Source organism: Equus przewalskii, chromosome 2 (genome assembly GCF_037783145.1).
Source record: "Equus przewalskii isolate Varuska chromosome 2, EquPr2, whole genome shotgun sequence".
Lineage (NCBI taxonomy): Eukaryota > Metazoa > Chordata > Mammalia > Perissodactyla > Equidae > Equus > Equus przewalskii.
In genome coordinates this window covers 24,618,118-24,646,114 of record NC_091832.1, presented here as the reverse complement: position 1 = coordinate 24,646,114, position 27,997 = coordinate 24,618,118, and the positions used below count along the sequence as shown (strand labels likewise).

At 39.8% G+C, this 27,997-nt stretch overlaps 1 protein-coding gene across 8 annotated transcripts; it reads right to left on the bottom strand.

Moving 5' to 3' along the window:
• Positions 1-27,936, bottom strand: PTP4A2 (protein tyrosine phosphatase 4A2). 8 transcript variants are annotated; one of them, XM_070610419.1, is made up of 7 exons: positions 26,122-26,258; positions 12,215-12,347; positions 11,106-11,791; positions 8,627-8,719; positions 5,038-5,168; positions 3,443-3,517; positions 1-2,453 (listed from the first exon to the last, which is right to left on the bottom strand). In XM_070610419.1, the coding sequence occupies exons 3-7, from the start codon at positions 11,199-11,201 to the stop codon at positions 2,345-2,347; spliced, it is 504 nt and encodes a 167-aa protein (XP_070466520.1). In that variant the 5' UTR covers positions 11,202-11,791; positions 12,215-12,347; positions 26,122-26,258; the 3' UTR covers positions 1-2,344. The 8 variants fall into 8 exon arrangements, with proteins under 8 accessions (XP_070466520.1, XP_070466523.1, XP_070466521.1 ...); XM_070610422.1 differs by lacking the exons at positions 12,215-12,347; positions 26,122-26,258 and adding an exon at positions 27,644-27,936; XM_070610420.1 differs by lacking the exons at positions 12,215-12,347; positions 26,122-26,258 and adding an exon at positions 26,796-27,121.
• Between the last annotated feature and the right edge of the window lie 61 nt (positions 27,937-27,997).

Sequence of the window (27,997 nt, the reverse complement as noted above, 5' to 3'; positions counted from 1 at the left end):
GCATGTAAAATATGTTTTATTGTTCTTTAAAAGGGTTCGGGGTTTGGTTTTAAATCAGGCTGCACACCTTTCATCAGTCTGACATCTCTCTCACCATGTCAAACTGGCTTCAGCTAGCAATACTTCATTAAATCCAAAAGAAAAGAAAACTTTTAATTTTGAGGAAGAAAATCCAGTTCTGAGAACAATTAACATTAGTTTGTCCTTTAAAACAAAATGAGGGGTAATGTTTCATGTTGCTTTATACACCCTTCTCCTCATACAGAACCAGGAATGTAATTCTCCTAACGCAGGCAGGCACTGATACTGGTGGACACCGCACACACACGCGCGCGCGCACACACACACACACGCACACACACACACGCCCTCCCCCCAAACAACAAAAATCAGAGCATGTCAAAGGGAAAAGTTTGTTATGATATTGATCAAAACCCTTGGAGTCAACAGAGTCTATCTGAGCTTACAGGACATGCTGTTTTGATCTTGAGCCTACATTAAAGGAATCTATTGTCATGTTCTGAAATAAAGAATTTTGGATAGTACCATCATTTTTCACTTTGAAATCCTAGAAACAATTTCAAAAAACATTATTTTGTTTTGTTTTCTGGGATTAGGGGAGGAGAGAATCTACAGATTTTCATTTAGTTAAAAATCAAAACAACTCCGGCAGAGGAAATAGGCAGTTCACATAGCCAGCCAACATCTGAGGTATCATCAGTGTGAGACAAGGTCCCAGTCCATTCCTACTGGTCTAGCTGATCCTAACAAAATGGGAAGTTTATGGCTCTGCACAGCAAACTCCAGCAGGACAAGATGACCCTAAGCCTTTATTCAAATCCTCAGAAGCAGAACACTATTAAGGATGTAATATTTAGATGAAGAGTGCAAGAGCCTTTGATGGTGTCCTTCAACTTGCTTTGTCAATGCAGCCCAGTCACAACTACTTTCTGCAAAGGAGCGAAAAAACAGCTTTTCTAGATCAGCACATTGAACCCAGCAAATAATCTGCAAAAATGATACTACATCATTTCACTAGCAACACAGTCCCTTTGCTACTCGTTGGGTTGCTCTACGTCTCTCTTCTACCCTGTTATGGCCTGTGGACACATACTCACTAGGCATTGTTGGTTTTGAACCAGTGATTTTCTTTTTTTTAAATCTCATAAAGAACCTAGTAAGAAAATAACAAGGCAATCAGTGGTTAAACTGAATTGTAATAGGGGGAAGTTTGGAAAATACTCATCACAGGCATTTCTCAAGTCCAAAATATTGTATCTTTGCTGCTACTCCTTTGACCATTCCTGAAAATTCAGAGTACAGATAAGTCCTAAAATAAAAATTTTAAACTACCAGCACTCTCTGCCTTCATTAGACAGAAAATCAGAGTAATGCTACAGCCCAGAATTCTACAAGGTGTAGAAAGTGTGCTAACTCTCTGCCTGGACACAGCTTCAGTGATGGCCTGGAGTACTCCCCTTCAGAAAACAAACATTTCTGGGATACCCACTTAGCTTCATCAGCTGGAAAAGAGAAGAATTCGACTCTCAGCTAAGTTCTTTGAGAAGAGAGTCCTCTTAAAATGCCATTTCCCCACTAATTTACCAAAACAAAAGGCTCTTAGCTACTTTGCCTAATGTTGAATAGGGTTTTCAAGAAAAGAAACTAACATGAACACCCCATCATCAGGAAAGACTAAAAACCACCTGGATCATTAATACATATGACACTGTTTTTTTTGGTGTTTTTTGTTTTTTTTCTAAAAGTGCCCAGGTGGGCTTAAGGCTGCCAGACTGCACACACATCTATAGCAACAAGGGCTTTCTCCTATTTCATCTACAACTTGTATCAAGGGAAAAGAGAAAATAGGGGGGAAGTACCCCCCTGAAACAAAAAGGAAAAACAACAAAAAAGAAAGAAATCCCACCACAGGGAGATCTGCGTGCCAAGCGTAACGGAAGAGTGTGCTCCCCAAACGATGGCTCTGCACAGGCTAATGTTCTGCTGGTTTTCCTTAGAGACCTATTTTGAAAAAGTTAAAAAAGACAGGAGATTTTGAAATAATTCAATCCTGGCAGAAATTCAAACTCCAATACTAGGAGGAAAATCATCCTTCACTGAATTAATCCCTTTTCTCTTTCTCTTTTTCTTTTCTTAAACATTTTATTCACGTTATAGAGGGATTTCTTTTTTGTTTGTTTTTTTCAATCATTAGGAGAATGGTTGAGGAGTACTGAATCCATCACTACTTTGATGACACAGTTAAGATTCCAGATTCACATTTCCAGGTACCAAGAGTTCCCTCTAAATGCCACAACAAATCAGCCTTCGTTTACACTTCTTTCTACTGAACACAGCAATGCCCATTGGTATCTCTGAAGCGCAGTCGCATCTTAGGTCGGTATTTCTCCAGGTAAAGCAGCTGTTTGGAATTGAATGCTCCCCTTCTTTTTCTGAAAATACAAAAATGGCAAACTTTGTCATGTGAAAAAAAGAGCTGCCTGGTTCACTGAAATGCATTATTTACGGCCTAAGGTCTTTCTAACTCCACACAGCTGAAAATCAGCATATTTCCTATACAACATCACTTCTAAGTGAAAGGGCTGAGTTGCAACATGAACTTTCTGTGCCTTCCTAGAAGAGGAGACAAATTTTCTTTGCTGACTCTTATTAGAGTCTATTAATCATTTAATAAACATCAGAATGGTTTATCCAGAGACATGTGACTACTCTCTTCCCAATTAGATTAATATATTCTTCAGATTAGAATTGGTAGCAAGTATTTACATGAAGCAGCAAGCACAGATGGCATTCCTTGAAATGTTGCCTTCCAAGAGCTGCTACCATACATTCCATGCCCTCTGTCACAGTCTTTGTTTTCTTTTTTTTTTTTTTTTAAAGAAAAAGTTGAAAGGGAAAGGGCTAGACAATAATTGCCAAAGAATTCTGGACAACAAAACAGCATGGCCCATTATTCCAGACTGATGCCAAGATTCTGTCTGGGCACCACTATCCTGATTTTGTGCCAGAACAGGTCACTTAAGAGTCCTAGGTGATTAACTGCTCCTCTCTAGATTTTTCCTTGCCTCTTGGTCACAGAGTTGCGTCTGGAAGGTATTCTGGACATCCATTGAAGAGACACTAGATCACTGAGGCTCTGCCACTTAGCCACTCATTTTACAGACTCCTACTTCTTCAAGTCACACGCTGGACATATTCTACAACGTCCAAATTTGCCACCTAAATTAGAAAACCTTTAAATCTGCAGCCAGTATTATCATTGAGTCTCTCTATCACTTGCTGTTTTTGATATAGTCAATGAAACAATATTTTAAGCCAAAGAGAGCAAATTATTCCATACTACAAATGGATACTTTCCGTAATTCCTTCCTCTTATATGATCATGATTTATGTGTTTCCGAATATAAAACTTCATACTCACTGTCTTATAAACTGAACTGCATCTTCGTACTTCATTCCACATTCAATCAAAGCAAGTGCAACCAGCACAGGTGCCCTGCAGAGAGAAACTCATTTGTAAATATTCACAGGTCTTTGGAATTAAAGGATTTTTTAAAACCCAGGATTACATATTACCAAAACAATGCAAAGCTTGAGCCTTCCTTTCTCTTGTATACTAAAATATCTGATATTTCCCTATACAGCAAAGGTATCTTTACTCTTTAAAACATCACCACATTATATCTCAAGTTTTTGCATCATTATAAGTCATCAAAAATTCTTCATTGGTCTTTAACCATTATCACAGTAAAATAAATCACCAAATGTATTTTCTATCATGAGTGTCTCAGAATTTTCATTACAAATTGACTTTAATATCCTTTCCTCATCAAATACTAAAAGGGTGCTAGATTTCTTCAACAAAATCATTTTCATGAGTTAGGAGAGTGTCAGAGAATTGGTAATTAGAAACAGTTCTCTAGATATTTTTTAAAAAATCTAACAAAGGGGGCCGGCCCAGTGGCGCAGAGGTTAAGTGCGCACGTTCTGCTTCGGTGGCCCGGGGTTCGCTGGTTCGGATCCCGGGTGCAGACACAGCACCGCTTGGCATGCCATGCTGTGGTAGGCGTCCCACGTATAAAGTAGAGGAAGATGGGCACGGACGTTAGCTCAGGGCCATGCTTCCTCAGCAAAAAGAGGAGGACTGGCAGTAGTTAGCTCAGGGCTAATCTTCCTCAAAAAAAAAAAAAAAATCTAACAAAGGAAGCGATGTTTAAAAAAGGTCCATTACAGGGCACCAACTCTGGAGTACCTAACAAGGATAGCTACTAGTTATAAACTGCCCCAAGTCAAATCCTTCACCCTTCAGGATAAGGACTGAAACTTCTGACCCTGAAGAAGAAACTGTACCACACTAAACTGCCAAAAAGGAAAATAGCAAATAAAAGGGCTGAGCAGACGTAACAGCCTGAGTCACCACCACCTTAAGGCAACAACAGCCTGAACTAATGTTTTGAGTCAAAGTGCACATTATAAATTGCCATTTAATCTGCTGCTGATGGAAGTGTTGCAACACCATTCCATGCAATGCTAAAGGAAAAAGGTTTTAAAATCAAAGTTAATCTTCACTCTCCATACATCTCCTTTCAAGAGTTTAAAGTGTAGCCATTTGCTCTCTACCTAATAACTTCCCAGTCATCTCAATCCAAAATTAACCATACATAAATTCTTCAAAATCTAAAATTATTTTAATTTTGTTGCCCATCTCAAAGACCTGAACCTTTGCTTACTTGAAATGGGGAGAAAAAGAAAACACAATTAAAACTGTGTTTTTCACTCAAAGATAATTACATTAAATCAGTTTCAGAACAACTTCTGAACCATCACCCACTCAATCCAGTATGGCAACAGAATCAGAGAACCAATGAAATACAACAAGCTATTTTGAGACATCATTACGCCAGCTCTCATTTAACTTTACTTTCAGGCAATTTAATATTTAGTGTAATAAACGCAAATTTCCACCAAACTGAAATTTTTGATAGTAAATTCACCAACAAAAGGATAAGAACTTACCTTCCCAATCCTGCAACACAATGCACTGCAACACAGCAACCTGGCTCTTCACGAAATTTGGTTTTTAGTAGGTTTAGCCAATCATCTACTATCTGATTAGGGGGTGGTGCTCCATCATCAAATGGCCAATCCTGGAAAGAAAAGATCTTTTACATTAAATTGATATTTTCTCCAGGATTAACATCCTAATGCAGAATAGCTACATTGTAACACAGGGCAGGCCTAAGGGAACCGACTATACTATATATACCTATTCTTAATAACACAAATCTGATCACTGCTGAAAAATGATCCAAGATCGAAATTCAACTATGCCAAATAACTCAGCCTTCCCAATGAAGTGTAATAAGCATCATAGGCATCTAATTTTATCTTATGGAAATTTCTTATCACAGTGATAAGAGGCTAGTATTCTTCAAATATTTATCTGAATAGAGCAGTAATTAGACATGAGAGACAACTGTAATTAAAGCCAAGACAAAGCAGGAGAGGACACATCTGTCCATATGATTTAAGGTCCACTCTGACAAAGAAGAATAGAAACTGGTGTCTCATTGGTCTCTACAAATATTTTTGAGAATTATCACCCCAATAGCTCTAAGTCATGACATCTTTTCTTTAGAGAAAGGCTCTCTGATAAGAAATCTCCAATGCTTAGCATATCATAACAGAAACATACTACTATCTTTGTGCTTATATACTTAAAAAAAAAGGGCAAGTACCAAATATTTTTAAAGCTCTGCCTAAATTATACATATCTCATTTAACAAGCACAGTGCCACATGACAGGGTCCTGAGCAAATGGAGACCGTTTCCCCAAGTATCCCTTTCTCTTTTTATATTCATCGATTTGGGTTGTTTTTTAGTTAAGACCAACCCCATGTACATTCACATACAGGCAGGGGTTTATCTTCCTTGCTACCTAGCAAGAGGTCCTAAGAAACCAACATAAATCAGCTTTGAAGAAAGGGGAGAAGGGAGATTCATATTTCATATACCTTCTCTCCCATCTAGTTTCAAAAAGAGAAATGCAAAAACACTGGAATTTTTTTTTAAACCTAAGACTATTCTAATGAGATTGGATAAGGACACTTTAAGATAGCAGAGAAGGAGAAAGAGAAAAGTGACAGAGCACTAAACTGATTCTGCACTCATTACTGGCACCACTAGAACACTTCACGTAGCCCATTAGCCATGACAGCACATTATGTTTGCTTTGTCAACTACGCCCCATAATTAAAGGGCTGTCAGTGTTATCATTATAAATGCCACTACATAGTTTAACTGTAAATAGCAGTAAAACCACTAAGTACTTTAGTTTAGAGCTTACTTCCTCTAATACTCCCTACAATGCACCTAGTTGAGAAACAACAATATGAAACATGCTTCCCTTTCTCATGTAAGCAGTTTCTATCAAAAAATCATTACAGTCATAATTTAGAAGCATCTGAACTTCAAACTGACATAGCTGAAACCACCATCAGTCTTTTCCAATGTGCTTCTGATTTGCAAGAGCATTGGTCAAAGGATTACAAGGTCTTATTTTGGGGATATCCTCTTATAAAGTGTTCCAAACCCTCTTCACCTAGCAAAAGTAAATTAACAATCCATCTTAAAATCTCTATCTTGGAAAAAGAAAGAAATCCCAAGCTTAATTCTAAATGTCCTTGTTTTTTCAAGCTTAAGTTAGACTTTTAATTTTATCTGATCACAGCTATTTAAAACAAAACAAAAGCCTGGATTTAAAGCCCTGGAGTAAATCCCAGACCTACCATTATCTTCTACAAACTAGTTCAAGTTCTTTAGTTCATTGCAATTTCATAAAGGTGTTTACCAACATTACCGATTCAAACAGACTACGGTCAATCCACAGTTCATTTTCTCAGCCTGCTATCTGTCAAAACAAACTGATTTCTCTTCTACCCACTGGAGAACATATTCACAATACTGGAAAAAGAACTTGCATTCAGCCTAGTTTCAGAACCTAAAATTGTGTTTTTATTTTTTTAAACATAGGACATTTTACACATGGTTACACTTATCATCAGTGATTTTCAGCCAAGGGACCTTAAAGTCATTTAGAAATGGAATGCAAGCAAATTATTACCGTGCTATACTATTAAAATACATTTTTAAAAAACAATGCTTGGCTACTTAATTTTTGTTTTCACCAAAATGCAGGTGGGGAAACTTTATGGATCTATGAGATCCATATCTATGAGATGACCACCTTACCAACAGGACATCTATTTTCTTGCATCAACTGCCTTCCCAACTACTACCAGCGCAATAATGACTACAGAACCACCTCTCAATAAAAAGTAGGAACATAACCTTGTACCAATATTTTCCTTACTACTTTCTTCCTAACCAACTACTACAAAAATTTCCAGTTCTCTTCCTACTGCACTGCCTTCCCAACAATCAAATAAAATAGGTCTAAGACTATGAGGTCATTTCACTACAGGCTTCTGCAATTTAGACAACTTTTTAGGGAAGAAAGCATAAAATTTTACCTAATCTAATATGAACAAACACATGGACAAAGACAACAGTTCAGTGGTTACCAAGGGAAGGGGGGTAGGGAGTGGGCACAGGGGGTTAAGGGAAGCATTTATGTGGTGATAGTCAAGAAATAACGTACAACTGAAATCTCACATTGATGTAAACTATTATGAACTCAATAAAAACTTTCACCTAATCTTCGGCTCCTGTTTCTGATAATGAACTAGCATATTTAGGGGCTAGGGAGGATTTTTTTTTTAATAAAGATTTTATTTTTCCTTTTTCTCCACAAAGCCCCCCAGTACACAGCTATATATTTTTAGTTGTAGGTCCTTCTAGTTGTGGCATGTGGGATGCCCCCTCAGCATGGCCTGATCAGTGGTGCCATGTCCACGCCCAGGATCCGAACCGGCGAAACCCTGAGCCGCTGAAGCAGAGCACACGAACTTAACCACTCGGCCATGGGGGTGGCCCCTAGGGAGGAATTTAATTCAAAATCATTCCAATTACTTTATGTTCAAACTGAACTATGAAAGTAATCTAACCATACAAAACCTTCTTAGAAACCTACCAAAAAGTCTCAGAAACGATGCTGATTACTCTGAAGCAAGACGCCTTCTCCCCCTCCCTTCTTATCCTCTTCTCCCATCTTTTTGTCCCTTAAAAGTTATCTACAAAATATTAAGTAACTAATTTGTACTTGCAAAGTGAGAGAGAATATTTCCATGTGACTTAAGAATATCTGATGGAAATTACTTTCAGTTAGATTCAAACCAGCAGCCTAGAAACAAAGGTAAATACTGCATTAATTTTCCAGAGAAAACAAAATGCAAATTTCCATTTTCTTGAAATAAGTGTGCACTAAATTTTGATTTTTATTTGCTGAAAATACTCCGCATGTGTAGATTTTAAGGTCACAAATGAACAAAACTGCCAATCCAAAGGACTTTAAATAGACTGCTATGAACACTGTCACTCCTATTATAAGCTCAAAAGTAAACCACTGAGTGCCAAGTTTGCAAAATATCTACATTTAAAAGGTACAAGTTGTTTGCAGTGAAAAATTAAAACACTACACACTCACTAGAACGTGGATTCCTTCTTTTTCAACTGGAGCTTTATCATATGTAGCGTCACAAACTCGAACCAAAGTTGTCACTCCATACTTCTTAAGTTCCTTTAAAGAACAACCAATATAAGGGAACTTGCTTTTAGAATATGCAACCAAACCTTTAAAAATGCACCATGATAAACTGAAACAATCAGACATCCTTCTTAGATAAAGATCAAAATCATTCTCAGTGTGGCAACATATATAATGGACACTCTTGCACTCTCAGTGGAAGTGTCAATAAGACTCACCTTTATAAAGGGCAATTTGGCAGCATAATACAAAAACTTGAAAAGCATACATACATTTTGACCCAGAAATTCTACTTCTGGGAATTTATACTAATGAAATAATTAAAGATATACACAAACATTTAGGTACTAGGATGTTCAGCACAGGCTATTCGAAATAGTAAAACGCTGGAAACAACATTAATGGTCCAAAAACAGGGGAATAGTTAAAGAAAGTATGGCACATCCATACAGAATACTACAACGGCTATAAAAATAGTACTAAGAAGGTCGGGGGAAGATTTTCTTAAAAATACAGTGTGATCCTATCTCTATGTATATTTATAAATATATACATACATGTAGAGAAAAACATCTAAAAGCCAGGTATTAACAGTTAAGTATTTTTAAACTGTCTTTTGTTTATCTGTATCTTCTGATTTTTATGTAGTAAGTACTTACTGTTTTTTCAAATTTAAACAAATACAAGTAGTTTGAAATTAAGATTTAAAAAGCCAACTTTAAGATTACAAAGCCAACAAACACAAAAACAATTACAGCCAGAAGCCTTGCTTCTTTAAAAATTTTCCTACAGTAATGTCTAATCCAGTGACTACCTATCTTCAAGGGGCAACCAACATCTTTTTATAGTTGCAGGGCGACAGTGGCCTCTGCCACTTTGGAGTCTATGGCCAAGGAATCCACAGGCTGAAAATAGTATCATGTAGTTCAGCCAGGCTTAAAGGTGACTGAACAACCTAAGGGCACACAGGCCTGGAACCAACTTGTACACTGTGTACACAAAGTTAAGAAGCTCAGGGAATTAAAAGTATAAATAAGCAAGAACAGTGATATCCTACAAGAAGTGTCTATCATTTGGTTATCTAAAGAGTAAAGTTATTTTTATTGCTAAAGGCCTTTATTTTTCACAGAAAGGCCCTCTTTCAAAAGAGACTCAGGAAAGTTGTTAGTGAGTCAAGAATTTTACAAAGTTTCAAAAAAAAAATAAAATCCCATTAAAATAAACTCCATAGTAAGCATTTTCTGAAAGGTTATGGCAGAGTTTTTTATGGTAAATATTTGTGACCATAAGCCAAGTCAAACTTCTTTTGAACTCAGTTTTGCCATCTGTAAAATGAGAGGGGTGGATTAGAATCCCTAACAATTCATCCAGATCTCTAAGTCCACTCCATAAATACATCAACAGAAACCACATTCAGAGTGAACACAAGGGAATGATTAAAAAGCTTACATTCAAATGTTCAGTGAATGAAGTACAAAGAGTTTCTCTACTACTACCGACGGAAAAAAGGAAGGATCCGACATAAAACGTTACCTATGATCCCTCTCCTTCCCCTACGTTTCTGGACTCTCATATATGATGGTTACTATTGCTAAGTAGTTCTGGGATAGCTTTTCATCAAGAGTGGTCAGAAGATTTGAGGTAGACGTGAGTTTGAGTGTCAGAGACAGCTCTACCACGTACTGCATGCCTTCAGGCAAATTACTAAATTGCTCTGAACCTCAGCTTCTTCATCTGTAAGAGGGAAATAAAAATGGCACCTATACCTCATAGGGTTATTGTGAGGAGTAAATGATATAATGCATAAAAGTGCTTATTGAATGCTGGGTAAAGACTAAGTGTTCGATAAATATTATTTTATTATTGAAAGTATGACAAAAGAATTGCTAATAATATAGAAAGGCTATAAGAAAAAACATAGTACTAGATAATTTCTAAGGTCTCCCCAAATTCCATGAATGTTCTTTTAAAAATCTGATGTTAACTAATTGAACCAATTCAAAGAAAGAACAGTAGAATGCTCATCCATACTCCAATCACAGAAATAAATGCTTTTGTAACAAGAGATTTCTTTATAATGATGTTAATTTTTATTTTTATTTAATTTATTTATTTATTAAAGATTGGCACCTGAGCTAACAACTATTGCCAATCTTCTTTTTTTTCCTGCTTCCCTCCTCCTAAATCCCCCCAGTACACAGCTGTATATTTTAGTTGTGGGTCCTTCTAGTTGTGGCATGTGGGACGTTGCCTCAGCGGTGCCACGTCCGTGCCCAGGATCCGAACCAGTCAAACTCTGAGCTGCCAAAGTGGAGCGCACTAACTTAACCACTCGGCCACAGGGCTGGCCCCTGGTGTTAATTTTTAATGAGCTTTTACGTATAAATCAGTCCAAAAGTAGACTATGTTACAGTCTTACCTCTGTGAACTTGTTGAGGGTAGCATTGGTAGGGTTGTGAGTTATCAGAAAACGCATGTTCTCATAGGAGATCTCCACAGGGGCTGGACGGTTCATTATGGCAAATAAAAAGTGTGAGCGTGCGTGTGTGAGTGTGATGGGGAAAATGAAAACAAAAATCAATAAATCTTGAAATGTTTCACAGCAGAAAACATTAAAAAGACCACTTAAATGCCTATTATCGATCCGTGTTTTGTATTTTCAACTTGTGTATTCTTTAAGAAGCTTCTCTCTTCCAGATAAGCAGACGTATTAGAATCCACTTGAATCCAAATTTAACTTGGGCCTCAATGTGTGCAGATGGATACCTTCGGACTCCAAAAAAATCCAACTACATACAAAACTGAAGCAGCCTTTACTACATTTAGGCACTAGTGAGACAAGTTAAAAGTGTAGGTAGCTTCCACTTTTGTTTACTTGATGCTTAATTTTACTGGAGTCATTAAAAGAAATATGCTTGCAATAAAAAAAAAGCCAACTATTTCTGAGGCCAGTCTCGGTGTCCAGAGTCTTCAAGGCAATTTTAATTATGGCACATAGAACCCCCAAGCTCACTTGTCAGCGAAAACGCTGTGCTGAGCCTGGCAGAAGTCTGCCCTCACGCTCAGAATCGCCATAAATGTGCAACGTATATTCCAACGAAAAACCTGCAGGAGAAGAGCATAAGTGAAATGAACTGGAGGCTGACAGCACAGTAAACACAACTTTATGAGTGCAAAGACATCTGAAATGCCACCCATTCTAAATTACTGCCGTCTACGAAGACAAAGATGTATACCAAGAGTTTTAAAAGTCAGAGATTAAGTATGTCTTTTTTTCCAAAATGGGGTTCAACAAAGTTTCTGTGCTGTTAAGATTATTTCTAACTCACATCATTTTTAAATGACTGAATTTTAAAATTCATTTTAAATCATTTTTAAGCGATTGAAAGATCCTTAAAGAAACCTTCCCTGCATGGACTCTTGATAAAGTTCACAATGATCTCATTTTTCTGCTTTGACGGTTAAGTCTTTCACATATACACTTTGCTTAAAATAAGCTATATCTGTAAATGGAAGGAGGATATTTACCAAAATTCCACTTTGAGGATTTAATTCTCTCTATGCAAAGTATATGCATTGGCCCCCAATTATAATATTCATCCTTAAAGTACTTTCAAAAAATTATGTCCTTTTTCTCACAACTCACAGTTGTTGTTACTACCTATGAGGAATGAGGAAAGAGGATCAGAAAAGTGAGGTGACTTGTCTAAGGTGAATGAAATTAGTTGAGCCCCAATTCAAACCCAAGTCTTCTGTTAGTCCCAGGTTTTTTCCAAGGTACCATAATGCCTGCTCACTCAACTAATGTATAAATCCCATCATCTCCTTTCTAGTCCAGTTTACCTTTTTACTACTTCTCACATCACTACCTCAAGAGTACAAAAGGATCTAAAGGTCACTGATTCACACAGCAGTCTCCTGCCCAAATATTAATCCCTACCAAAAAAAGGCAAGAAAGAGACGCGGCAGAATTTTTATTAGGATTTTAAGCCTGCTGCTTTGAAACACAGTAATTTTTACAACTAGCTCAGAGTGTCAACATAATCCTAAATTCCTCCGGAAACACGGACAAGGTCTAAGTTCTTTCACTTGCCTCTTCCCCAAGCCACCAATAAATGCTTATTTAGAAGTCTCTAAAAAAGATGACTGTGACCAGATAGAAAATGTCATGAAAGATATGACTACAGAACCATTTCCAGGAAGAAACTGAAATACAGATGTAAAAGAACATATGCCTGCAAACTTTCAAGCCTATTCTTCTATCCTCAAGTCTTCTTTTTACGGTATTCTTATAGCATTCTATTTTATGAGTTACATACTTGTGATTGTATTACCGTGGACACAATCACAAAACTAAAACATTCCTAAAATACGAAAGATACGTAAGAAATTCAAAATGGGGGCCAGCCTGGTGGCACAGTGGTTAAGTGCGCACAGTCCGCTTCTCGGCAGCCCAGGGTTCACCGGTTCGGATCCCGGGTGCGGACATGGCACTGCTTGGCAAAAGCCATGCTGTGGCAGGCGTCCCACATATAAAAAGTAGAGGAAGATGGGCACGGATGTTAGCTCAGGGCCAGTCTTCCTCAGCAAAAAGAGGAAGATTGGCAGTAGTTAGCTCAGGGCTAATCTTCCTCAAAAAAAAAAGAAATTCAAAATGGCATTCTAAGAACTTCAATACTTCAACAGAATGAGTTACCTACTACATAAAAACATAAAACTTCTACACTCAAACTAAGAAAAACAAAAAGACCACCACTCTTTCTAACTCATAATTCTAACTGTAACTCCAGAACATAGCCACCTTAGATTACACATTTCATAGAGTACTCCTTGTCCACTCAAGGAATTTTAAAACTAGTAGAAACTTAGAGATCAACTATTCTGACCATTTCAAAAAAAGATGAAGTGTGGGATCGAGAGAGGTTAAAATGGCTTAACTAAGACCACATTGCTGCTTGGTAGCAGATCAAAGACAAGAATCCAGGTCTCCTACTCCCTATTTATTTTGCCTTCAATTTTTTTTTTTAAGATTTTTTTCCTTTTTCTCCCCAAAGCCCCCGGTACATAGTTGTGTATTTTTAGTTATGGGTCCTTCTAGTTGTGGCATGTGGGATGCCACCTCAGCATGGCTTCATGAGCAGTGCCATGTCTGCACTCAGGATCCGAACCTGGTAAAACCCAGGGCCGCCGAAGTGGAGTGCGAGAACTTAACCACTCGGCCACGGGGCCGGCCCCTTTTTCCTTCAATTTTGACTAACAGAGGTACCTACATATTTTTTAAGTCATAATTTTTTTAAGACAGATCATTTATTTAAAAAAATTTTTTTTCTTCTTCTCCCTGAGGCCCCTCAGTACCTAGTTGTATATTCTAGTTATAGATCCTTCTGGCTCTGCTATGTGGGACGCCACCTCAGCATGGCCTGATGAGCGATGCTAGGTCCACACACAGGATCTGAACTGACAAAACCCTGGGGTGCCGAAGCAGAGTGTATGAACTTAACCACTTGGCCATGGGGCCGGCCCAAGTCATAACCTTTTTCACGTAAGTGTAACTTTTCTTCAAATATTTGCTGGGATAGTTATCTGCAATTCTGTGACTTTATAACAAGCGGAGAAAAGATTATTAAAGTACTACCAACATTATTAAAAGATTATTAAAGTAGGATACTCAAAGAACAACAGTTTGCATGCAGTGCAGAGCACAATACGAGGACATTCTCATCTATTTGAATCCCTTTGGTTTAATGACGTTATCGCAGCTAATATGTGTGTCAGCTGAGCAGTCATGAAAGACCTGCACTGCAGTGATGGCCAGGCTTAAAAGGTTACAGTTCTAGCCTTAAGATTTCTACCTTGCCTCCAGTGTTCATCTGCTCAGCAAACAGAACAAGCTTTATTCCATCTATTCCTCCAAGCTCATTTTGGAAGGACCACTTCCAGGGATAAGGACAATTCATTAATAGATTTTCAATTCTTAACACCATACTGAGATCCCCAGCAAAGGAACTTCTCCCAAATCAAACAGTATGTTCTATCAATGTTAACAGATACGAGATAAAAGCAAGCTTCTGCTCCTTTCCCTTCCCCTAAGAGTTCAACTACACAGCAACACTAAAATATTCTTGCACCCGTCAATTCAGATAAACTAATGTTAAGAATGCAAAGCAAAGAGTCTGTAAAAAAATCATAAACAACCTGCCACAGCTGAAAAGTACTCAAAAGTTACAGAACCCTACATTTTAGCATAAACTCAGCACCTGTACACCTTACAGGAAAACTTTCTTCTAAAGGTGTCTCTCCAGCATTAATTCTGCTCTTCCTACTTAAGTAGAAATTTATTATTTTTTTTATTTACTAGGTGATGGAAGAAGCTCGTTTACTTAACATACAATAGCAGTCAAATTCAAATATACATCCAAATATTCTCTCCACTCTTTAATTTTATCTTTTACAGAACTGTAACTTGTAAAATGTCAAAATTGGGATATTTCCTTTTCCTAAACAACATTTCCATTTTTAACAAAAGAATATAACTTCACTGAAGGATTAGAAAGGATGTTCTGCAACAGAGAAATCCTTTTAAATTAAGAAGGGGAAGGAGGGAGGGAAGGGAGAAAGAGAAAGAATGAAGAGGGAGCTGAAAGAAGAGAGGAAGTAAGCAGCGGCCTACCAAGCTAAGATAGTGCACTGCCAGTAAGACTAAGTCAATAACAGAGACTACTTAAAACTGTGAAGAGGGATATGTTTAGAGTTTAAATGTCCACCGTCAACACTACTGCTAACATCGACCTAGATAAGAATCAAAAACAAAAATGCATGAAGTAATACAATATCCATTATTTAATCATGGCATGTTCTCAAAATGGAAAACTATGCAGAGGTTAAAAAGAATAAAACATCTCTATGAACTGATATGAAAGATGGCTAAGAGAAACTACTAAGTGAAAAGAGCAAGGCACATGACAGTATGAACAATATATAGAGAAATATTTGTGAGTACTCTTCTACATGCTTTCATACCCATGGACTATCCGGAAGGTTACAAAGATAAGAGGGAACAGTGGTTGCCTGGGGGTGGAAGAGACTGGAGGCTGGAGACCAGGACCATGGTTTACTTTATCATAATACAGACCTTTTGAACTGTTTTAATTTTTTTCCATGTACATATATTACCTTACTTTTTTTTAAATTTAGGGTGATAAAAAATTCTACGATTTACAATATAACTACATTTTTAACAATGCTATAACCATGGGATTACAAGAACCCTCAAGCCAAAGACAAGTCCTCTCTCCCACACAGGCCTGTATCTATACAATTCCAGAAAGACAGTTTTCTTTTTTGTTAAAAATACAAAATTATTGAGTAAAATTCAGGTCCTGCTTTGGCAACTATAATACTAAGTTCAAATATAAACATAGAGAATTCAAGGGTGTGAGGGAACTTTACAAAATCAGCCCCACTTAATGTAATCAAACTTACTGGGCATCCTTTTAAAATTCCTGTCAAGCCACTCACATCAAGCTTTCCACTGAGAAAGCACCTCTTTCTATTTCCAAATTAAAGTAAATGATACATAAGCCCTCTAATTTAATGGCTTATGCCAGTATTCACCAAATTAAAACAGTAGATGACAATATAAATGCACAATCAAGAATTCTAGATCTAAGAAAATAAAATCTAAAAGCAAAAGTCTGAAGAACCAGCAAGCATACATTTACTGTGTTACTTTTCTTACCAGAAATTCTACAGGAAGTCATGCAAATTTGAGTTAGCCTGGTTTCTACAAACAGGCAACATGAAAGCATAATACTGTATGTAAGACTAAAACCTTGCCACAATTTTTTCCTAAAACAAATTCATTTCACTTCAATGAAAACACCTGCACTTCCCCTTAAAGTAAGTATAGATAATCTGTCAACAGTAAATAATTCATTCTCACGAAGAGTTAAGACATTTTCCTTGCAATTTGGCTAGTTAAGAATTTATTAATGAATTCAAATATTTACTGGACATACACTGTGTCACATACTCTTATACATGTCGCAAGAGAAGTAAACAAAACAAACAAAAATTCCTGTCAGGATGGATTTTATATTTTAGTAGGCAGAAAAAGGCAAATAAAATACGCCACTGCTACGGAGAAAAATGCAAAGTAGGGGATACTGCAGTGCCAGAGGGAAAGAGGATTCCAATTTTAAGTGAGGCTATCAGGAAAGGCCTCACTGAAAAAACTGACATTTATCCAAGACCTGGGGGTGTGAGCCAAATAGATATTTGAGGGAGCATTCTAGGCAGAGGGATTAGCCATCGCAAAAGTTATGAGGTGGGGCCATGCTTGGAGTGTTCTAGGAACAGCAAGGGGGACAGAGCTACTGGAGCAGAGAGGGCAAGGGAACGAACGGGGTCAGAGAAACAAGAGAGTCTTAAGGGCCACTTAAGTATTTGGCTTTTATTTGGAGAAAAATGAGGTTTCAAGCAAGAGTAGCAACATATGTTGAAAAGGATCACTCTAGCTGCTTGTGGAGACAGGTTATATGAGCACTAAGGGTAGAAGTAGGGAGATTCCGGAGGAGGAGCCTCTTGCTATAATCCAGGAGAGAGGTACCGGTTGCTTGTCCAGGGTAGCAGCAGTGGAGAGGATAAGAAGGGATCAGTTTCAAGATGTACTCTGAGGTAGAACTCAAAAGGATTTGTCCACAGCCTGGATAGGAGGACTGTGAAAAAAGAGGCAAGGCCCTGAGTAACTGCAAGAACTTGGAGAAGCCTAACAATATTCAGAGATTATTCAGAAGACAGAACACAAAATCTTCTCAATCATCAAGAAAGTAGGGAAATTCCTCTGTAAAGTACTACTGTCCTTACTGCATTTTCATCATTTCAGGAAAAAAGTATCTTGAGATGTGTAAACTAAAGAGAATTCAATTTTGCTAACTAAACGCTCATCTTCTGGTTACGTGGTCTCAAACTGAAATTTTACTCACCTTTCAGGACCTACACCCAACTCATCAGAGCCCTGTAGAAACAACAGCTCTACTCAGTGCTGCTTTTCTTTGTTCATCCCTCTACTGCCGCATTTATCAAACTAACATCGAATACATTTGACTCCTTAAAACTTAGACTTAGATTCCAATTAATGTTAGTCCTCCTCCCCTACTGGCTACAGTCCTGGGGAGTTGGTAAGGAGAGAGGTATCCATTAAATTCTACACAAATTTGGATCCAAAATATCTGTAAACAAGCTAAAAATAGCAAGATGCTTTTTTACTGCTACAAAAAAAGTTTCATAGTTGCTCCCCTGGTTATTCCCACTTTTCACTTCCTCATTTAAGGAGGGAACTTGAGAATCAAGTTCCAGTACAGAAATCAATAATCAGTTCTATAAAAAGAAATTATGACCTTGATGGTGGGAAAATATCTTAACATTTCAGAACTAGCAGGAGATACATGGCCCGCCGCTCAGAAAAGCAAGCAAGCAGTTAACCGACAATCACACTCACTTCTGAGAACAGTGACAGTTATTTACTGAAGTCCTGTGGGCCCTGTTCCCACTCAAATGGAAAGGGAGTGGTTTTCAAATTTGTATGTACCCTGGTGATTAGAAGTAGTTGTCCTTTTCTAGTAACTCCTGCTTCTACAAATAACTCTAAGACAAAAACTGCATTAAATATTTTCATGCTACACTCAAAAATATTTGTTTTCAGTTTTGTACTCCATCATTCCTCTAATGATTAGCAATTCTCCAGCTGAATCTCTTGTCCAAAAATGTTATTTTTCCTAAGTAAAATTTAAATGGCGGTAACAATAATATGGCCAATTTTGACTTTTTCTAAAAAATTATTTGAATAGTGGTAATAACGTTAAAAATCCTAACTGCACAATTCTAATACCGGGCATTAATCTTATTGTTTTCAGTGAATCTTTTAAAAATTAAGTTACATAGCTCTATTTAATTCTACTCATTCATACTTTCATTTCCAGGAAAAGCTATCATGGCTATCCTCTCCATGGGCTTTATGTTTAAAGACTTTCATTTACATGCATTTTAAGACTCCCAAGCCTCTTTGTTATAAAGTTTAAGCACATCTTTCCCCTAAACAACTGTGGTAACCTCCTTTATACAATAAGAACTACCTCAAATTCAGCTGCATCCTCATAAAATTAAATCCTAATGTTTGTTTTCTTCTTTCCTTCCAACCTTCCTTCTTTAATCTCAAAAGGCTACGTAATTTTCCTGGGGAACAATTTAAGTGTTAACCATTTTAATTTAGTTTCCAACATCCTCACTAAACATACATTAACCCAAGAACTACTGAATCGATTATTTCATTAATAAAGAAACGTATCTGAGATTCTGCACTTCAACTTAATAAAGCAAATTCAGTAGTAAAAAGACACTTGGATTCACCCTGTCAACACCACTCTGAAATGTTTTCTGAGCTATATCAGGACAGTTAGAATGACTGTAACAGCTGCAAGTGCCCTGAGGTTGCAAAATACATACTTGGGAAAAGGTTATTTGAATCACCTTTCAAAATAACCTACAGCACAGGAGCAGCATGCAAAGCTAAAACTTCTAGGCTATTGTTAGCATTATTTAAAATATATGTTTCAGAACTTAGCAGTTTATGGGTCAGCTTAACTCTTTCATTTCCCCATTTTGTCAAATGTATTGAGCATATTTAAAGCTCCTGTTCAAGAATTCACCACTGAAAGGGGGGAAGGAAGCTCTCTATGTACAGGATACAGAATAAAAACATTCCAAATTACATCTTGTCAGCATAAATTCTTTTGTTTGAGCCCCAGAAATTTTTCTGCTGTTAGGGCATTTTGGTCCAAGTTTCCCCTAAAACTGGGTAAGTTACAATTCACTTCCTCTCCTAAATTTGCTTTTTATAAATCACACTATAATTCACAGCCATCTCTCTGTGTACTGAGTATAGTACAAGAGAAACCGACCAGAACCCAAATCATTCTATTTGGAGCTGCTGATGGCCTTTTAAAATATACTGTCTACTCACTAATTGCCCAATAATGGCTTGATGTTTATTTTCATAAAACATAACATTCACAATCTTTAAAAACCATACAGTGAAAGCAACTGTTTCACATTACATATGAATGTGAAGTAAAAATGGTGAAATACCTCTAAGATGCCATGTCAATGAGTTATTATTCTTTGCTCAATAGCTTACTTCAACATCCTTCCTTCTCTTCCCACTTAAAGAATGCAAAATTCCATCTTTCTTGTGCTCTTCCTCCAAGACTTACTGAGATGAAGGACAATATGTCACCTCTGAAGGACACTAAAATGCAGCACATCCAATCTGACAACAAGCATTTGCAGAGCTTGTGTGCACATCATACAAACACTATCCAGGATCAAGATCCTAGAAGTATCAATGTGGATAAAAATATTTGATGATGGACATTAAAATTTCATATTAATGCTACATACTTCAAAAACACAAAGTAAGCATGAGTAGAATAAAGCAGGATTGAGACTTCTGAGAAAATGCAAAACTTTTACGATAGTAGACTCGTAGAAAAAGTGAAGGGCCATGGTGGCATGAGGAGAAAGGAGCTGAGTCTTCGATTAGACAACTATGGGGAGGCCTTGAACATGTTGAGAATTTAAGACCCATTCAAATACAATAAAAGCTCTTAGGAATTTAAAAGTAGAGTAGTAGAGTCAAGGAGTAACTCTTTGCTCAGTGAGAGAGAACAAATATTGCCATATTGGTGGGCATCTTCTGATGTGCTGCGCAGCTCCATAATTACCAATAAGCTTCACAAATATAGCTTCTCAACTTACTAAACCCTACCTGATAGTTGAATATTTTCCCTAGTAAATACATATGAGTTTAACTAAATTCTACTTGTTGATGCTCCCTCCCCAAATGAAGATCTAACCTCACTAGAAAAACAATTCAGAGTGTAGTCTATGACTTACATTAGAAGGGTCTTTCATCCAGAAAGACCTAAATTATTTGAATAATTTAAACCGGTCACCAAAAAGAAACTTGTTTGTAACCACACGTGTGGAAATGAAGAATAATGTCACTAGAGTCTATTGTTTCTCCATCATATCCTTCTCAATTTGCTGACAAATCCTGCTGATGACTCATATCCTTCTGCACTAACCAGTCACTCTGTTCCCTCATGATAGGCTTTCACCAACAATGGAAAATAGAAAACACATCAATTTATCTTGCTACTAAAACCAGTAAATATCAACTTATGAATATAAATCCAATTTACAAATACTATGGTGGTACAACCTAGTGAATGCTTCCTATAAAACAGTGCAAAAAAAAATGTTATGCTCAAATCTCAACTAAAACTAAAGGACTGGAAGAAAGTAGATCTGATTGTGAATTTGAATTCTTGTCAAATGATACATTACTTTTAGAGCCAACATTTCTGACCACTGCAGAAATAAAAATATAAAGTAATTTAGCTGATCTGCTAAAGCAAATATATCATGCGTGCATTTTATGCCAAAAGAATTAACATTTCTGAGAATGAAATTTCAACCCAAAAATACTCTTAAAGGAATTAAATACAACAGTTCTCTAAAGGTAAAGACCATTCTAAGTCAACACATTTTTTCAAAACAGGCTCAACTACCAAAGAAAGGGTCATAGAAAAGCTTAATCTTAAAATTCCCTGCAGTTTAAAGCCAATGTTGTGCAATGTAAATTTATATTCCAGTGACGAAATTTACTTTCTAGGCCACTTAAAATGGAGTGGATGCTGTGTTACAGAACCTATGGGCAAGAAATCAGTGCAAACAAACAAAAAACACTTGTATTCAAGTCACATAAAAACTACTGGTATAATGTGTCAACTCCTAATAGTCATTTTTCTGGGAAAGATTTTGTGCCCTGTAAATCTACAGATAGAACAGACAGTGCCAGGGAAAACCACCATAAGACGTAAGAAGAAGGGTCATTTTCTCACCTGGGGCCTGGTAACTCCACAAGCTATCTCTGGAAAGTGGACAAAGTTTGCAGTGCTGTACAGCTCGTTTTGTGGAGCTACTAGAGTAGTGACAGTTTCTGGTTCAGCCTAGACCTCTATGACTCCAAGGAGCAAAAGATTTACATACAATATCTACTTGAGCTCTACACCAAGCAATCCTGTATGGCTTTGAGTCCCAAGCAAGCGGGCAGCAAGTCAAAGGAGCTAGAGAATGTGGTTCAGTCAATAAAACAAAGGCTACCAGGAGAAAGCTTCCAGACACCTCTACACATATACTAGTTTTGAAGTTAAAATGGGTAAAAAGCTCTTCTGATACTCCAGATTAACAGACTCAAGTCACCATTTCTCAAAGTAATTATAATTGGTGGCATCCATTATTCATTTAACAAACCCAAAGCACAAAATTATCTGAACTGTAACATCAAGGACTCTTGCTTCATAAACTTATATAATCATCAGTTTCTATATAACCCAACTAGTATCGTGAGAAAAATCTCAATGCAACATCCCCAAAAGAGTAAAAAAAGTACGCAAGTAACTGAAGTATCCTTTTTTTAAAAAAACAAAATACTAAATTTCAAGCAAAAAAGGCCAGTTTTCTTAACATCTATTTACCATCTACTTAACTCCTACATAGCTCTCTGTAAAACGACTAGAGTTAACTGGAAAAAAAAAAATTCAGCCAGAGATTTAAGTACTTTAAGCCCCAAGGGAAAAAACTGTTTTTTGTCCACTACCATATATTTATTGATACTCTTTAACTTGGATTCCAAAACCTGGGATTCAAAAATTTACCTATAAATCAATTTCCTTATCTGTAAAATTGAAACAATGCCACTTACAAGACTATGAATTTTAAATAGAATGATTTGTGATTTACCACAAAGAGGATTCCCAAGAAGGGAATGCTGAAACCTAAAGCATCATGTTGGACTTCACAAGTATCTCAAGACCTCAAGATCTCTGCCACTCAATAACATAACTACGTCTACCATGTTAAAACTCTGTATCCTAATTTCCAGTTGCTCAAAATTTTTCAAGACCCTCAACTTCTACAAGTAGAATAGGTGGATGGTATAGCACCTGAAGAAATCAACCTAACTTAGGTTTCACTCTAACTTAAGTTGCACTCTTCCAAGAGCAACAGCTAAAAATGTGTGTACTGCTCCTCTAAAACTTAATTGTAAATGCTTTTGCTAGATGCGTCACTGGTTACCAATCCCACAGTCCAACAAAAAGGAACAGTACAATCAAATCTTGTAAAATAAATCTCTAATGAATTTCAATTTTACGTCTCAAAATTGTAAACTACTGCATACAGCAATGCTACCTTTAAAAGATAAAATAAATAAAAAGTTAAATCTTAAGAAAAATAATCTGTTTTACCTCATTTACACAAATGTCTTTTCAAGGAAAATATAAACATGGGGCTTTCAGACTTTTTAAGAAAGTTATGTGCAAAAGCATTCAAACATTTACTCTTCCCTCCTGCCACCAGAGTTCAACGATGTTGTAAATGGTTTCTGCCTACAAATTTGGTTCGTTCAAACTAAATTTTACTTGACTGACTCACAGAGGGAGTGGTTTGACTCTTGCCGTTCTGAGTCAGAATACACCTGGTTCAGCAGTTCTAAACAATTTCTCACTTGTATAGGTGTCCAAAACGCTGGCCTTTTCCAGCTACCAAATATAACAATTAAACTGTTGCCTTAGTAGGAAAGTCTGAGTGGTAATAATACTTTGAATCTGTAGTTCAATTTATAATTAACAAAGTGCTTTCATATATATTTTCTCACTCGATCTTCGCAATCTCCTGAGGTAAATATCCCACACAGCTGAACAGAAAAACTTCCACAAAGAAGTGACAACTTCTAGTTGACTCTCAGCCCCAATAAACACTCTTTCTCTTTCACCCAAAATAAAAAACATAAAAGGCTGCTGGGTTTCTTTAATCAGACTTTCCTCTCCCAGACATATCCCAGGTGTCTCATAAAAACTCTGTCTTAAAGCACACACCCTGAGGCCCCAAGAGAGTTTCAAGGCAGAATCTCCACCCACATAAAAGCCTAGCTCAGGCCCCAAAGAGCCTCAAGTCAGCATCTCCTAAATGATCCCCTTGCCCCCAGCCATTCAGTCTTCTGCATTAACTTCAACATCTCTCATCTTTCTACAAGCTGCTAGGCCACTGTGTGGATGAGAAAGCTCCAAGTGAGACAAGCTACTGTGAGGGTAATAAGGGTATAGTGGAAAAATCAAGGACTTGGGAGTCAGACAGACATAGGTGTTTAATCCAGCACCAATTCTTATTATCTTGTAACCTGGGACAGGTTACTTACCCGCTTTGGGAGTCTCTATATCTCTTCATCTCATCACTGTTAAGTCAACGGCTTATACTTAGAATCACTGTATCCCTAGTGCCTGGCAAATAGAAACCACCCAATATGTGCCGAGTGAACGCAAATGAGGACACCTACCACCTTACAGTAGCTGTGAGAATTAAATGAGTATAAAAAGCACTTGGTGCATAGTAGGCGCTTAATACTAATTAATCTGGTCCCCTACTGAATAGTAACAATACTGTTCACTATTTCTGAAATTGGACAGCATGCTATTGAGAAAAAGGATACTCTAAGAAAAATATAGTTTCTGACTTCTAATCACACGTCAATGATTTTGCCTGTAAATCTATGACATCTACTATCAAAAGGACCACCCTACTTTCGCTTATCATACTGAAAGACTCCCAACTTCTAAGAAACTTCCCATCATTAACATGTAAAACCCATCAAAGTACTCTTCATCAAGAACCCCTAATTCTACAACACAAGAATCTGGGGAAAGTCCGTGACAATCATTAGTCCACTCACTAGCCAATATGAAACAATTTAAAAAACGTCAGGATCAGAATACAAATATGAAACAACTTAAAAAACGTCAGGATCAGAATACCGGCAAACAGCTGCTCACCACCTTCACCAACACAATGGTGTGCTGGCAAGTAATTCTGAAGCCTTAAAAATGTGTCATTCTCCAGCCTTAATTTCCTTTTGCACATTGAACAAAGCACAACTTCATTCACTTCCTGTCAGAAACTACTCTGTAATACCGAGCGTGGCAGCAACTCAGCAGGCACGGTATTCTAATCCAGGAGGAGTTGTAGTTTGGTGACTCCAAACAAACAAGCATTTGCTGAATGCCTATAGTGATGGTACAACTGCCAGACATTTTGTATGTTTCCTGACAAATTCCAGGAAATAATAAACTAGCCTATGGTTCTTCTTCATCATCAATATGTTACATTATTATGATTATTTCTTAAGAGCTTTTCTCCAGGAAGGTAAGAAAGAGCCACAACCTAAAAAATATTACTTCAATTTACCTATCAATAAAACTCCTCTCACCTGAAAAACTAGCAGTACTTTACAAGAGTCTACGCTTCTGAACACGCTAACGGCAAGAGCCTACGATCCTGGGCAATGGACAAGCTTGTTTTACTTAGCTCCTAGAGCCCCAGAGTAGGATGAGATGGCCACCGTATTTGTGACAAATTTGGAAATTTATGTCGATATCATGAAACATGGGGGAAAAATTTACACACACAAAAAAAAGCACACCCTTTCTTTAAAAAGACCCAGAGCTAGAAAAATGATAGTACCAGTGGAATATATTCCTAAACCCTTCCCTCATACTTGAACCCGAGGACCCGGGACAAGATGCTCCTGGAAAGAACTCCCTAACCCAGGGCACCAGGATCACTATCGCCATTCACAGTGACCAAGGAGAAAGACCTCCAGGATGCCCGCTCCCACAGGGGCGAACGCAGAAACACCCTTCCGCGCTCCCTCGCCCGCCGTTCACCTTCCCCCCGGCCCCTCGCTCGCACACGGCACTCCTGTTCTCCCCCCGCGCTGCCCCACTCTCCCCCTCCCACTCCGCCATTCACCCCTCTCTCCCCCACACTCGTGCTCCCCACACTCGCTCACTCATTCCCACACGCCCCCCCACACTCACTCTCATCCGCTCACTCATACTCTCCGCTGCACTCACCCACACACGCTCCGTCCCCCCTCACTCACACCCACACTCACTCTCCTCTACACTCACCCACACTCCCCCAGATCCTGTCCCCAACTCCCACCCTCGCCCCTCACCCCTCACGCACACCCAGCCCTCTCCCCAACTCACGCGCTCGCCTTCACGCACGCATTTCCCCCCGCACCCAACATTCTTCCACACAGCACACGTCCCTCCGCGTCCACGCGCACGATCCCCCGTTCCGCACCCACCCTCGTCCTCCACGCAGCCCGGCCGCGCTCCCCCCGCCCGGCCCCGGCCCGGCCCTCCTTCCGGGGACGTGTCTCGGGCCTGCACTAATGGCTGCGGCGCCTCCCGCCCTCCGCTTCCCCGAGGCCCCGGGAGCCGGCGCGGGGCCGCCCGGAGGCGCGCACTCACGCTGGCGAGCTGGGGACTGGGCATTGAAGTCCGGCGGCGGCGGGAGCGAGGAGGCGCCTCTCTCCTCAGTCACCTCGGCGGCGGCGGCGGCGGCGGTAGCGGTGGCGGCGGCGGCGACGACTCCCCCCCAGCCTCGGCGCGCGACACCCGGCCCGGCCCGGCGGCGGCGACGGCGGCGCGTGTCCACGAGTCCGTCTTGCTGCAACTGCTGCGGCCGCCGCTGCGTCTCCTGCTGCCGCCGCTGCCCCCGCTGCCGCCGCTGCCCTGTGGCGTCGCCTCGCGCCGTGCCCGGCCGCCGCTGCCGCTCCAGCCGCTACCGGACGGACGACGGTTACAGCCCGGCCGATCGCGCCGCCGCCACCACCGCTGCGCGCGCAGCCGGAACCAGCTCCCGCCGCCGCCCCTCAGGGGGCGCTGCGGGGCGCGGCGCGCGCGCCCGCCGGCCAGCCCCCCGCGCCCGCTGATTGGCTGGCCGGCCAGCTCGAGGGGCGGTTGGGCCCGCCCACCTGCCCCGCAGGGCGCTGACCCACTGCCCTCGGCGCCGCCCCCGCTCCTCCCCGGGGTTCGTTCCGCTCCGCGCTCCTGACTGCGGAAGGCGCGTCCATGTGACCCGGGAGGGGGCAGAAGGCGGCCTGCGGAGTTCTCCGCCCACGCCGCGGCCCACCCATCCGCACCTGGGCTAGGGCCACGGCCCGAGGCCGCGGGGTGACCCGCAAGGTCGAAGGGCTTTTTCCCCCATGTCCGGCCGTGAGGCCTGGGGCCAGATCCTGATGAGACTGGGCGGCGACCGAGGCCTTTGCTCGGGGATTTCCAAGTCAGAAGTGAGAACCAGGGCAGCTCAGTTCTTGGCTGCCCTTCTTCGAGGCCTCAAATAAATGGCGTGTGCGTCTGCAATTGCAAGGATGTTTCTGCGCCACCCCCCCGCCCCCCCCCCCCGCCCGCCACACACACACACACACACACACACACACACACCCCTTCGAACCTTCCCTGACAGACCAAAATTCAAACTTCCGGGATGTAGCATCTTGGGCAAGTTATTAACTCTCAGTATTCTCAACTATTCAATGGAAACAGTTATCAGCTACCTCGTGGGGTTCTTTTCACCTATCAATGATATAATGTACGAAAAAATGCCTGATAAAGAGGAGACCCTGAATTTCAAGGTTTCCGACCTAATGTCCCTTTTAACGACGGGAATTATCCTAGAGATTCCAGCATTCTCTCTTGCATTTGGAAGGTGACCAGAAATTCTTTAATTCTTTGTCAGGCCACGCGTTTTGAGTTTTGGTTTGAAAAATGTGGTCACTGGTGAGTGGGGAGACTGATCTGACCACTGCCCGATGGCAGCCGGCAGCACTGGGGGGGAAGGTTATCCAGGAGGGTTGGGGTGGGGGTGTGCTGTGTCCTCCCTATCCACCCTAGGCAGTCTCACCTGCCCAGAACTGGCAGCTATCTAGAAGGGACTCCTGCCCCTTAGGCTGCCTTTTCCGCCCCACCCCCGCCCCCAACCACTACACACGTGTTCATTTGCCTCTGTGGGGAGAAGCAATCGTCAGTAGTCATCATTCGGCCTTCCCACAAGGTAGACCTGGGGCATTGCTCCCGACCAGAAGGCTTCCATTAGAGCTTAGCAGAAAAAAGAAAGGTCTTATGACTCAGCCACGTCAAGCCACAGCACAGAACCCAGGATGTTCATCACCAGCAGGTGGCCCAGGAGAGGGTATTCCAGGGCAAGGCTGGCTGGCAGGGCCGTGTGGGAATTGAGAGGCCTTGAAGCAAGACGGGCTGCAGATCCGAGTCAAGGCCCTCGGTGAGGAACACAGGCTCAGCTGCCACTTGCATTCTATCTGCCTCCAGCTGGCAGCATTTTCCA

Excerpts from the sequence above, each read along its gene's own strand:
- PTP4A2 (XM_070610422.1), bottom strand. The coding sequence starts at position 11,201 with ATGAACCGTCCAGCCCCTGTGGAGATCTCCTATGAGAACATGCGTTTT. Across the intron at positions 8,720-11,105 it reads CCCTCAACAAGTTCACAGAG|GAACTTAAGAAGTATGGAGT; the intron begins GTAAGACTGTAA and ends TGTTCTTTAAAG. Across the intron at positions 5,169-8,626 it reads AAGAAGGAATCCACGTTCTA|GATTGGCCATTTGATGATGG; the intron begins GTGAGTGTGTAG and ends TTTTCTTTCCAG.